A 14,555-nucleotide genomic window follows, 5' to 3' on the forward strand; every position below is an offset into this window, starting at 1 on the left:
CCATATTCAAAGCAAAATATCTAAGTCATAGGAAGAAGGAGACACACATGCTAACATAGACTTTATCACAAGGGTATCAAAACCAGTAGTAAGGAGGTTTCATGCTTCTTCTATTAAAAAAGGGAATATATTGCCATCAGGGAAGGAGCTACTGTAGTCCTTTCCACTGGTCTTTAGTTTTACATAGTGGAAATAGCAGAATATACCTGTATTTTTTCACCATAATTATTTTGTTGCTATTAATAAGCAAAACCAAACTGCTGCATTTCCCACTCCACTTTTTTGCTGCCTTTAATACTACAGTATTTAACATAATGGTGACAAAAAAGAAGCAAGTTGTCTTCGTACTTCTGAGACTACAGTCCAAAAACTAGTTAAGGCAAAACACTAAAATTCATACATAGCATCTTACCCTCAAATGGCCAAAGAGACTAAATTGCTTAGAAATACACTTAACTCAATGCATTAACAGTCAGTGACAACACTGGTACAAGTGTGTGTATCAGTTCAGATCATCCATTAAGGATTTGTTATGACTCCCTGTATTTCTGATCTCAAGTTGGGCAGTGATTTATCACAATGCAGACTGCAGATGTATGATATAGAAAATCAGGATTCACACCTCTACCACGTGGCTTTCTAGACAGCTTATGAAAACACACTAACTTTGCAAACACTACAGAAATCATGATTCTTTGCAGAAACTATGAAAATCAAATGTTAGGCTTATGCAAAAACGTGGTTCTTCTCATTGTTTCGTTCCAATAGTGAACACCAGATCCCATATTACTTTAAAAGTGACCAAAAATGTTCTCACAGAATATGCTATAATTTGTCATTTGCTATTATAACTTAATTATTTCTGAAGTCTGGCCATATATATTAACAGAGTCTCATAAGCACACATATATGCAATGTGAATTTCACATTCTGTCTGGACAGTAAAACATTATACAAACCCTACAGTTTTAATTCCAAACTTCACAAAAGCAAACAGTCATGAGGTTCAAATGAAAGGTCAGAGGGAGAGCAAGTAGGAAAACATTTGGGTTTCTGCTGACACTCAGAAATATTAGCTCAAAAAAAGTAGAATAAAAGCACATTTCTTACCTTCACCTACCATAGAAACACCTATTGACATGCCCATGAACTTGCTTTTGGTCCACACGTGAGCGTTCACACACATTTTCTTCTCTTTGCACTCACAGTAAAAGCAAGATACTGGTGGATGATGAGACACTTGTTCAGCTACAAACCTCAGCTTGTAGCACGTGGACTGATCCTGGCCAAGCTCCTTGGCTGAGTCCTTAGAAACCGTGGAGGCACCATTAGTTCTGAATGCTTTCACTTTATCTTTAGGCACATCCCACGAGCAATGAAACGTTTCACCAATTATAGGGTTATAGGGCTTCTTGGCAACTGCTCCCTTTCGGCCTTCGTGAAAAGCTGTTAGATAATACTCCACAAAGCAGATAATTCTTTCCTCGGGAGTGGCTCCAGCTGCAATTGACAAAAACAGGTCTGGATGGGCCATGAAATTTGCATACATCTCCAGCAGGGATCTTTTCTCCAAAATAAATGTTGGAAGCACTACCTGTATGCAAAGCAGACAAAGGCATATATGATTTCCCTGTGATCACACTACCGAGGGGAAAGGGGGAGAGAGAACAGTTAGGACAGCTGTAATTCTGACCTGGCCAAATTTTGGGATAGCATATTTCCCTCTCATGCCACAACAATTTAATTTTCTTTGCAGTGTAAATAAGGAGTGAAGGCAATAAGCAGTGGCCTTGATACCCATGCAGGCTGCTTCCTATTTCATTATGACTCCCAAGAGCAGCTCACACAACAGGGATGGGCTGTTCCACGTACATAGAAATCCACCTTTTCCTCTCCTCTCAGTTAATAAACCAGCCATTGTTTTCTTTGTTTACAGGACACAAAAACATTCTTTGATATAAACTAATGTACACCAAACATCAACAAACCAAACTAATCATAACCCTCCAAAATGAGAGAGGCACACCCTCCCAAACCACCAGAAGATGAGTATTTTATATGAACATACCGATCCCCAACCTCTAAGTAGTGGAGAATGTATGGGGTCCATCCATCCCTTCTGTAAAACATCTGTGCTCCATATTTCACTCCTGGGCCACTGACTGCCCACTCTACATGGATTAGGTCCCTTCCAGCCTCTAACAAATCAACCCAAGGAGATCCAACCACAACCAAATATCAAGTCTATTTCCAAGTATAAAACCATCCCCAGGAGCCTTCCCAAGAGGCTGTAGGGAAGAAAGCACTCCCCCATTTGACCTAGAGTGTCATCATATGTCATGTCCCCCCACAACTCCCAAGTCAAATCCCCTGCCAGCCCCAAGATCTCCTATCTCCCTCCAGCCCATGGCACACCCTCTTCACTGTGGTGGGCCCCTGCATGGCTTCGCTTTATTTCGGACAAGTTTAAACAAAAACTGCACAAACCATTACATTGATATCATGGGTATAGAGAGACTCCCATGAGCCCAGAAAAAAACCTGGGGCTGAGCACTAGGCAGTCTGCCCTGGAGGGAGCCAGCCCCAAGTGATTTGGCTACAGTCTCAAGGGCCTTCTCTAGCAATGATGTTGCCAAAGTCACTCACTTCGCAATAACACTTTGTTAGAAGTTTCCAGTGAAACATCCTGGAAGGCACTGCAAGGCAAACAAGGCCTAAGGGACATAATTTATTTCTCTCCCTTCTTTCTGCCCCATGCTCCCCCACTTTGTGCAGGTCTGTCGCAGGGGAGCTCAAGGGTTGTTCCCGCATGACCAAAAGGAACTTCAGGCACACACAAATTTATCTTATGTGAATCCAAGTGGCTCGATGCCAGATACAAACCAAGAGCTGTCATCTATTATAGCAATTCTTCTGCTTTCCTCTTTAAATTTTCACTGCATTTACTTTTTCCCTTTCCCAAAAGCAAGGGTTATTTACAGCAGGCAGGGAACCACTGTTTGTCACAAACACATTTGCTTTCCCCCTGCTGGTCCAGCTTGCTATTCTAAGTGGGACCAAAGCACAGATCAGCTTTTTTGGATCCCATGGATAATGAAACTGAAGCTTTCAAACTTTTATTAATCATTCAGCCCTTCTCAAAGAGAACTTGTAAACAGGAACAAGAATTCCAGTCACAGTGGCTCAAACAGTCTTTACCGCTGCACAGCAAGTCACAGTACCTCCGTGCAAAAAGAGAGAACTGCTGTGTCTGGTAACTTATCTGCCTGTTGGCTATCTCCTTCTGTACTTTATATTTACACACATACAGTCCTTTATAGGCTAATATTTTTTACAAGTTTAGACATAAATCAAGCAAAGTTCCATCTGTAATATTCCTCTGACTCTACTCTCTAAGCCTTGAGGACTCCACATGATTTCTGCTACCATCCTATTGAGGCCCTGAATGATGGAGGACCTTAATTTTACACTATGTGGGGCAGATTGAGTGCTAAAGACAGCCTACAGTCCTCGTGGTGTGACAGTGGCAGGCTGAGGAGAGCAGTTTTCAAAAATGAAATCCAAAACTTTGAAGGCAAAGTGGAACGCCAGTAAAGTTTTCTTATTTTTAGCTCTTTAAACAATTCCGTCTTATTTGCAGCATTCTCATTCTGACCAGATATTCATTATCCAATATCGTATTTAAAAAATGCAATTCAGCAGTTGAGATCCTCAATTCAGGATCTCGTTTTAACATAAATTGTACACTAAAAAATCAGGTTACCAAAGGGGAAAGTGACAGCAAAACATATAAAAAAATCTCCCTAACTTCTGTCTAGAAATACCAGTAGTGCCTTTGTGAGTTCACTGCAGAGACTTCAAAGGGCAAACTCATTTGAATAAACAGCACTCTGCATCTCACTACGTCCAAGAGCCTCTCTCTAAAGACAGTGACCTTTATTAGCACAAACAGAGGAGAAGAAAACTGCAGACTGTACTTCAGATGATGCAGGTTTTATGGTACAACACTAAGACTGCTGTGGTTTCATCGCACTGTGATGGTCATAGAGTCTTGGTACCTCCTCTCTTAAGTTCTAGATGTGTGCTTTGCATAACACAGCTACAGCAGCACTGCCTCTAAATGAGATGTGATGTATCACTGGACTCTAATTATTGAGTTTCAAGAATCAATTTAAAATCTGAGTAACGCCTGAACTTCAGCTCAAATGATCTTGCTTTAAAAGCCCAACTAAGCTGGAAATGACATCCTTAATTGTGACAGGAATGGATCCACCGAATAATGGAATTGTTTCCACACAAGGAGGCAGAACTATGAAATAAAAATAAATGAGTTTTAAAGCTTACACAACTGCAGTATTACAAAATATGCCTACTAAACATTGCCTTTTATTAAATAATCTCATAGCCTCGAAGTTTCAATATGCAACACCACCATACTCCAATGTAGAAAAAAAAAAATCACACCAATTTTTTTTTTAATTAGCCCTATCTTGATTTCTGCAGAAATAAGAAAAATAAAAATAAACTAATTTGCAAGTGTACTGCATTCTTCTTGCCAGCACTGGGCTGTTGTGCACTTGTGCTAGCACTCCAGCTTTTAAAGGAATGAGGGTTTCAACTCTTCTGCAGCCAGGCAGAATGAAGTGTCCAGAAAAATACACTTAGGACCCATGTTCTTTATACTGGCTTTGGACAGGACTATGATTTTTTTTTAATTGCAGAAGAAGTCAAAACTGACTAATTTTTTCCTCTGAGAAAATGCCAGCATGACAACCAATTGGACAAAAGAAACACTCTAGAATAAATACCAAGCTGCTGAAGTCTGAAGCAAAAAAATTATCTCACTGCATTCTGAAATGTTAGAATAATCTATTCTTACTCTTTCTCAGGCTTCAGATTTAAAGAAAGCAGTTTAAGAGGCATTCTTCCATTTTCATTGAGGTTAAAAAGACAATACTGGTTGAAAACTTGATTATAATCTCCTAGGTTTGAATTCACTTAATTAGATCTGAATGCAACTGAGAAGAATGAGCACAATGTCTTAAGAATAGAGGTATTTATCCCCACTATTATTTACTGTGAGGAAAAACATGGGTCTCAGCATCATTCCCTAATTTTTTCAGAAATCCAGCCAAGGTACCTCATGTTGAGATATGCTTCTCTTAGAGGTGTAAATCTGTAATCTGTATCACTGTGGGAATAAAACAAGCTATTTTCATGCCACTTACATTTTAAAATTGCAAGGTAAAAGAATATTGGCAAGAAAAGTAAAAACTTATGACATCGTGAACATACCACAATGTTAATTTACAACAGGTTGATATTCTGCAGAATTACTGGCAGCCCTTTTACAAAGAATGGCAACCCTTTATTTTTAGCACATACTAACTGTAAAGGAAGGTAAGGGAATGCAGGGGAGTGATCACCTATCTGTACGAACTGTTAGCATTAACTGCGATTCATTAGATGCCATTTGCCAACAAAGGCTGTCAGTGGGTTTGGGCACTATTTTTTATTTTTTAAAAGTCTGAAGAACAAACAATTTAGAAATTTGGGGTTTTTTTCCCCAGCAATTCTAGTTTTAAATGAAGTTGAAAGTCCTATCCCAGTCTGAAGCATCAGTTGTGTACCACATTCCGCTCCTGTGAACTGCTCCCCACCCAACTCTCTCTAGTAGCTGTTGAAGTCTATTTGGCCACCATGATGTTTAGCCCATTCTAGCAAATCCCCACATAGATTTGATGCTTCACTGCAGGTGTTCTCCTTCACAGTAGTTTTTACTCCTTAACTCCTCACTAAAAAGTAAAGCAGCATGACACATTCCAGAAGTGAAGCACCTCCACAACATTAAATGTGGCTATTTTCACTGTGGGAAACTGCTGTCAGCACAGGCAAGGCCATGGCTAACAGAAAGATAAGATGCTGTTTCCTGTGATATGGAATGTGAAGGTAATGCTCATGCATCCAGAACCCAAAACCACCAAGGGCTCAGAAAAAGCTATTTGTTCATGTGAGTATCATGCAGCAATCCACAGCTCTCAGAATGAACCAAAGACACAGCCCTAGGGAAGAAGGCACAGGAAAATGGAAACATGTAAAAATATCCTCTGATATTAGCAACTACTGTGCCACAACTACTTCCAGCAGAAGGTGATGAGCATCAAGGTGCTCTGAAATCTGACTTTCAGAGGAATAATGAAAAATGGGAAGAAGTACAGCCAACAAACCCAGCTTTACCATCACATGTCAGCAGCCCTAAGGGCCTCATGCCAGTAAGCAAAGTTGATAAAAAAAGCAGCCAGCTGTCCTGTATTTTTTTTTTAATCCTCAAAATGGGTAGAAAAGTGATGTGCACATGTGGCATGTCTCATTAATACTTATCATATGTGTATTCATGCATCACACAGACTACAAACAGATCTAACTCTGCCATATGCCTGTTCCTCTTCTCATTTCAACATTCATCATTATCTTTAAAAATTGTGCTCTAAGAACACTATGTAAGAAACAGGTTATCATATATGTATTTATGTTCATGTTTTTCTTATAAGTGTCAACTCTTCTCTTATTTACAGGAATTTCTCTTACTTATATTAACTGTGTGTCTTTGGGTTTTGCCTACTCTGCCATGACAAAAAGATGACAGTGAAAATCAGGAAAGAAAAATCTTGGTTTTTGCCGAAGACAAAATGTTCTGGAGACACAAGAACCATGGATGAGAAATCTTGGCCTAGTTTGAACATTACAGACTCAGACAGCCTTAGAAAACCAACACAGAAAAGAGGAAGAGTTAAGAAAAAGTGAGAATGTAAGAAAAACAAAACCAAAAATGAACTGTGCATAACCCCAGATGTACTAAAAAGTGACAGGTATAAATTATTCAAAATGAAATCATGAAACTTTTGTTTTATTTAGAATAAAACATTCATTTCTGGGCAGCTACTCAGCGACAGAACACAGGATTGCTCAGTCTTAAAAATGTAATTATTTTAAAACACTGACAATTGTTCCAGAGGAAGCAGAAAAACAATTTTGAGAAAACTTTATTTTGTAAGAAAGTTATAGTTTTTGATTAACGTGTAAAAAAAAAAAGAAAAGCATATGAACTCTTCAGAATATCAAAATGCCCATGAGAACAACTTCCTGCAAAACTGCTTCATGTGCCAGAGAAATTCTCTGGTCCTTCCAAACTTTGTATTACTTGTGGAGAGTGTCAGAATGAGCTCTTGGTTGTGAGAAGTGGACAAAAGAAGTTTTATTTGGGGGATTTTAAGGTAGAAAACCCTTGTGCAAGGAAAGGATATTCCATATATTTACAAATATCTCCTTGATATTTCTCATGGGGCATTTATTAAGCCCCATGAGAAGGTTTCACTGGAATACAGGACTATTCAAAAAGAAGCACTCCTTGCTTCTTTAACATCTACCTCATTTCCAAAACTCTAAGGACTTAAGGAAAAATTTCTCAGACACTGTAATTTCTTTGCTCATATCAGTATGGATAAGCTTGTGACAATACCGGTTCTAGGACCAGAAGAAAGCACAGAAGGTTAAACTGCTGAGCTGCTCAACACAGACAAGAACTGATACACTGAAGACTGTAATTTCTTTACCATCATGGTGTTTGTTTTTTTTTTTTTTTTGAAGCTGACTTGCAATTAAATGGAACCCAATCCACAAAGCAGTTATGTGAACATGTATATCCTTCATCCATACAATAGCCATTATTGTTCCTCAAACCCCCAGTGCACCCTGACATACTTGTGGGTTACATACACAACATACAGTTGCTCTGAAAGACTTGAATAAAAATAAGCAAGAGTTCTGAAGGAGTTTTTTTCTTCTTCTTTTTTCTTTCCCTCCCCCTCCATCTCTAAAATATCTGATGTGGTCACTTCATGTGAAAGCCTGATTAGCAAGAGACAGCACTCCATAGCTCTCTGGGACCACACTTTTATAAAGAGGAAAACTTGGCTGTCTACAGGGGCAAAACACATTCACAAGAACTGGCTGTGCACACAAACACACAGAAGGATGAGAAGAAAAAACAACAGTGAACAAATATGAAAGAGATACAGTGTTCATACCCTGGTAAGGTCCATGCCAAGTTTGAGCTGAGAGATGAGATGGAGAATTACACTGCGTTGATCATCCATGACTCCTAAATCCTCCTCTTCATTATCTTCAGTATCTGTCATTTCATCTTCAACTAGGATCAACTCAGAAGCTGAATGCTGAAATGAAAAGAAGGGTCACCATCTGGACAAAAAGATACAGAATGGGTATTTTCCCCCCACTATATGTATTAAAAAATGGAGCTGTCTCGATGGAACTGAAGACAGCCTCTGTTAAAGCTAAGAAAAGATACAAAGTCAAAATAAATTAAAAATCCAGTGATGGGTTCATAAAGCATTTTGATCCTTTCCTCAGAATAAGAGTATTAAGTATGAGATGCTAATTTACACATTCTCTTCTCATATTTATACTGCAGTCATGTCAGATAAAACTCATAGCACATTTAAGTAACAAGTCATCTTTTCATTAAATAGAAATATGCAGTTGAAAATGAGTCTTCAAGTTTGTTTCATAAATCTCCCCAGCAAATATTCATGTCAACATAGATGCTGCATGACCCGATTTCACAGTTTTTTTCCTTTCTCTATCCAATTTCAAGGTTAGATATCTCAGAAAGTCAAGATACTAACTAAAGAAGATAAAAAGACAACTACAATTCAAGAACATACTTCTGAAAATAACCCAAAGACATTAGATTTTGGGAAGTAGAGCAGTGCCATAACTCTTTGTAACTATCGCAACACTTCATCACCTTACAGCACAACACCCGTGCTGCTGAGTTTCCAAAAATACAAGCTGAATATCAATAGACAGGCACCATGCCAGTCCCTTCAAGAAGAACTTTACAGCAAAAGGGATAATGACTGTGATATTTTATTTTTCCTCAGGGTTTACAATGTATAACTAACAATAATCCAAAGAGGTGGTAGTTACTTTGTTCATTCCATTGAAACCACTCTGCAAGCCTTCCAGATATGTATTCAAGTAAGCTTTTTGTACTTCAAGGGAAAAAAAAAAAAACTGGGTTATGTAGATGAAAAATTACAGCCCAGCATGTCATTATTGCCCAAAGATTGCATGCTGTAAATGAGACAACACTGCCTGCAAAAGTTAGCATTCTTTCATGCTAAATTGCATTTCTGCAGGAACAGCTAGCTCATTACATAAAACAAGAAATTTTTCATCTCACTGTGGAAGCCTACGCAACTGAAAAGTTTCACTAAAACCAGCTAATATCCAGAATTAGGTTTCAAAGGAATATTTCTGAATGATCACATTAGAGACCCCTCAGGTGAACTGCAGCTTGTGTAAGGGGAGTTTCTTTGAAATTAAGTTACAACAGAGGTTTCCAAGATTTGAATAAAGTACTTTCTCTATTTTTTCCTAATTACTTAAATATTTAGGTAGCTATTCCTGAAAGAATAGCTATTTGGTGAAACCCAATGATATCTGCAAGTAACTTTACAGCTGCTTTATTTAGAAAGTAGAATATGTAGATTACATAAAACAGAATCTGGTGAGCTGTAACCTCAACAGCTTGGAGCTTTTCAAAAGGACAAAACCACACTTTCTTCTTCCCACTCCCTCGGAAAATAAAAGGAGAGAACGATAAGCCCTTTTCTCCCAAAATGCACAGCATTATTACCCAACTGACGCCTCACTGACAAGTTCAATTAACATAAAACCTGACAACCTCACACAAAATTATCAGTCAGGGAGGGATAAAGAACTGAAGTCTGGCAGAGTCATACAGGCTATGATTTATTTGGAGGTAGCACAGAAAAAGCAGTATCAGAACTTACAGGAGATGCTTCCACAGGAGGCTTCCCTTTGATCCAGCTTGACCTCATTGAGAGCACTGAGCTACCGAATAGGCTCTGCTGCTTCCTGTTACTGCCATGAACCGAGCTTGCAGCCAGCAAGCTCCAGCAGGAATTAACAGCGCTACAAAAAAAGCAAGGGAACCTCCCCTCCTCACTCCCACCCCCTCTTTTTTTTTTTTTTTTTTTTTTTTTTTTTTTTTTTTTGCTATCGGAGGGCTTGGAGAGTGTGCACCGGATGGCAATCTGCTCCTTGCGTTTCCAGTCACATGGCATTGAGATCAGTGAGCTTAAATGCACGCAGCTCCAACTGGGAAATGGTGCTGCTGTTCCCAGAGGATATCCTGATCGGCGGTTCTCCAGGAGGGAGGAGAAAAGGGGCACAAATTTGTGTGAGTGTGCACAAGTGTGAGACAGAAAGAGGATAGAAAGAGAACATGCTAGCAGGTAATATCCTTTTACATGAACATATAACAGCTGTGTAGCCTTAAGTTGCTAACAGCATCAGAAAACAAACAAATTACCCATTACCAGTCTGCAGACTAAATTACTTACTAAGAATTTTCTTTTTCTCCCAAAGATTGCACATTTACCCAGGGCCAGAAAATCCTTCTATCCTTCTTTCTTTGTGAAATAGATGTTATGCTTTCCTTGCCTCTTAACTGTTACTAAGAAAATCGCAACCAACTCAGAATATTGTGTGAAATTACCCCTCTCTGCTACCCTGCAAAACATCCGCGGTCAGAGCAAGCCACCCTATGGACACTTGGGGTCCTCACTAAAGTAACATTGGCATTGTTCTAAATGAAAGCCTTTCTGATCATCAGGGAGGATGAGCACAATGTAACATTAAGATCAATCGTGTTTAATGAGCACACTGTAAAGACTAAAATCTTAATTACCCTAACTATCCCTATTCTAAGGACTTGTGTAAGGTCACCAAAAAAACCACAACTCTGCTATTACAGTTATCAACACACTAGTGACTTTCAGTGAATGACATGCAGACAACTGCTCTTTTCTCACTTTCCAAGGAAAAGAATTTAAGGAAACAGTTTACAATCTATGCTACAGGAACTGAAGAGCAGTCATATTCAGAAAGCAATATCCTTTCTATATTTCTCTTTCTCCTCATTAGCTGTTCTATGTAACTATTAAATAGGTTTTTAGGAGCACATAAACTAACTTTAACTAACACATATTTCTTTAACACATTTTCTTAAACCAACATGTAAGCACCACACAGTGTGAGTGGACACACGCAGCCACAAAATACAAAGCTAGTGCATCTTTAAAGTGTCATAAAAGTTCAACCATTCTTTAATTCTTTTTCTATCCATGAAAATAGCATGCAGTTTAGTAGTATCCAATGCGTAAGCATCCAGCAGAATGCAAAGGATTATGTGGACTGATTATCCTTTAACGACAGCTTTTCTGAATTACCAGACACAGACTTTTTTTTTACCTCATCCTGTAAAACACAACTGCGCAACTGACCTAGGAAAGCAGTGATCTGCTCCACCCCTGTGTGGTCAAAGCATAATGTAAAAGCCATTGAGCTATGCACTGCCCGGCCGGGGAAGCACAGCCTGGCTTAGGTGCTGACCCTGAGAAATCCAATACTGAACCAGTTACAATCAACCACAAAAAGGGGGCTTATATTTAAAATCATTTTAATCAAAATTGGTTTCCAATACCAGGCTGAAGCACCAACATTTTTCAGAAAGATCTGAAGAGAAAATAAAAGATAATTTCTAAACATCACAGGAAGAGATGCACTTCAAAGTTTAAATGCCAAAGACATGAAAATACACACCGGCAGAGAGCTATTTTAAACAGGTCACCTCATTAGAACTGAGATTGATTAATTTAGAGAGGTCATCTGCAGGGACACAAAACGGATGCTCTAGTCAGCAGTCTCCATCAGAAAACATGCTGATTCTTTTTTAACAGAGGAAACCTGTAAGGGTAAAAAATTGTTTCTGAAGAAAATATTCTGCATTTAAAAAAAATGCTTTTAGAAAAAAGACACTTTAACGAGCCTGGGATAGAATCACAGAGTCAAAAGCTATACCTCTGTGAAAGGGCAAATGTGCCTCTGTCCTTCTACAGCTTCTTCCACGAGTTATTTTTTCAAATTTAATTGCTGTGCTGGAGATTGTTAGGTAATTAATACAGGTACAGCTCAGAGCTTCATTTTCCAACATATTTCACAAACCATACAATGCAACAATACTGTCAAGAATGACCTGGGTCTCATCTTGGTTAGTTTTTTGAGGGGAAGAAAGGAACACACAGAATCAGAGTCTCATATAGGTTGGAACAGACTTCTTGGTATCTTCATACCCTGCTCAAGCAGGTGCATGTAGAGCCAGTTGCCCAGGACCATGTCCAGCTCAGTTTTGATTATCTCCAAGAATGGAGACTCTGCAACTTCTCTGGCCAACCCATGCTGGGTCAATGCTCTCCACAGCAGAAGTGCATATTCTGGTGTTCCGATTCACTTCCAAGTGCCTCTTGTCATAGTGTCACTGGGCACTATTGAGAAAAATCTGTCTCCCTGTTCTTCACTCCCATGAGGTATTTATACACACTGATAAGATACCCCTGAGCCTTCTCATCTCCAGGCCAGACAGTCCCAGCTCTCTCAGACCTCCTCATGGGAAGGATGCTCCAGAACTTTCATCATCTTTATGGACTTATGCTGGACTTACCCCAGTAAGTCCATGCCCCTCTTGCACCGGGGAGCCCAGAACTGCACACAACACTGCAGATGCAGCCTCACCTCTGCCAAGCAGAGGGGAAGGATCTCGACCTGCTGGCAACACTCTTCCGAATGCAGCCCAGGAAGCTGCTGGCCACAACAACATTTTGTTGGTTCATGGTCAGCTTGTTATCCCCCAAGATCTCTGCAGAACTGCTTTCCAACCAGATGGCCTCCAGCCTGTAATGATGCAAGAGTTTACTCTCAGGTATCTCCAGATACAGGACTTGGCACTTCCTTGAGCTTATCTTTAAGAGACTCCTCTGTGTCCTGACTGCCAAGATCTCTCTCTCTATGGCAGCACACAATCCCCTGGCTCATCAGCCACTCCTCCCAGGTTTTTCATCACCTACCAACTTTTCAGGAGTACACTCTGCATCATCATCCTGGTCATTAATGAAGATGTGGAACAGTGCCAGTCCCAGTATGGACCCCAGAGGTACACCACTAATGCCTGGCCTCCAAATGGACCTTGTACCACTGATCACAACCCTCTGGGCTGGGCTGTTCAGTTTTAAATCCATCACTGCCCATGTATCTAATCCATACCCTGTCAGCTTGTCTGTGAAGATGTTAGGGAAGACAGGGTCAAAAACCTTACCAACATTAAAGCAAACAACATCCAATACTCTCCACATAAGCACCAAGCTAGTCACTACCACTGTGAGGGGTGTCATGCTGGTTAAGCATGATTTTCCCTTTGTAAGTCCATTATGACTACTTCTAATTGCCTTCTTGTCATTTATGTGTTTGGAGATACCTTTCAGGGATAGTTGCTCCACCACCTTCCCAGGGTCTGAGGAAAGGCTGACAAACCTGCAGGTCCCCAGATGTTACTAGAACACCCAGAGAGTTCCTTCTTGCCCTTTTTTCAAAAATGAATGACATTCACTTTCCTCTAGTCTACACAAACCTCTCCCAAATTCCATAACCTGTTAGAGACCCTGGAGCTCTATATGTGCAGCTTAAGTGCTGCCTAATCTGTTCCCCCTCCACCAAGGGTCAGTCTGCCTCCAGACTTTCCCTCTGATCTCAAAGTCTGTTACTGGTAAAGGCCAAGGTAAAGAAGGCATAGAGTAACTCAGCCTTTTCTCCACCATGGTAGTAAGCAGAGACCATGAAAATTCTGGGATATCAGGGACATGTATATCTAAGACATGCTGAGGTCCTCATATTCTTCATATAATTACAAAAAAATACTCTAAGAATCTTAATTTAGGCATGAAAACATTTTTTATGTACTATAAGAAAGACTGTAGTCAGGAGCAAGAGGATGAATCTTAGGACTTAAAAATATCCAGATAAAAACATACCATTTTGTAATATTCCAAGGGAAGCATTCTTTAAGTCCTTCTATGTTCAAAAAAAAAAAGCAAAATATTGTAAAAAAAACCCCTATTTACAAAACATGTCTGCATCAAGAGGAAGACAGAGTAAGTTAGAAGAAATATTAAACAGAATTAGCATTCTCAAACTAGAAAAGGATTGTCGTATTTTCCACAGAGTCCGCTAATTATCTTTGGTCCCTATTAGTGCATATAAAAGCCAAAGGCCTCGTTTTGATTTTCAGATTGCCTTCAATATCAGCATAGCTTTGCAAGCATCATTTACACTTGCATTTGTGTAACTCGAGAGCTTGCAAGCAGGTTTTCCGTGGGTGTTAGATTAAATATAACTCCGTAAGGTCAGGGAGCTTTAGCACATTTACATTAATGCGAGAAACTGGCCCCACAAGATTTTCACCAGTTTCAATACTAAAGTTAGAATTCTTTTGGTAAAGCATATACAGTAAGAACATCCCAAAGTAGTAGCATATAATGAGCTGTTAGCTTCTTGCAGAGCTTGTCACTGGATCAGAAGTGACATTACTGCACTAACTTGCATGTGCCCCTTCT

At 39.5% G+C, this 14,555-nt stretch overlaps 1 protein-coding gene across 2 annotated transcripts in view; it reads right to left on the reverse strand.

The window, feature by feature from the left end:
- OSBPL10 (oxysterol binding protein like 10) overlaps positions 1–14,555 on the reverse strand; it is a 112,397-nt gene that overhangs the window by 14,649 nt on the left and 83,193 nt on the right. For both annotated transcript variants that reach the window (XM_053950058.1, XM_053950069.1), the window contains exons 7-8: positions 8,088–8,234; positions 1,111–1,594 (exon numbers count right to left, since the gene is read on the reverse strand). In XM_053950058.1, coding sequence (XP_053806033.1) covers positions 1,111–1,594; positions 8,088–8,234 — 631 coding nt within the window. The remainder of the gene's footprint in view (positions 1–1,110; positions 1,595–8,087; positions 8,235–14,555) is intronic.

This window comes from Vidua chalybeata, chromosome 1 (assembly GCF_026979565.1).
Source record: "Vidua chalybeata isolate OUT-0048 chromosome 1, bVidCha1 merged haplotype, whole genome shotgun sequence".
Taxonomy (NCBI): domain Eukaryota; kingdom Metazoa; phylum Chordata; class Aves; order Passeriformes; family Viduidae; genus Vidua; species Vidua chalybeata.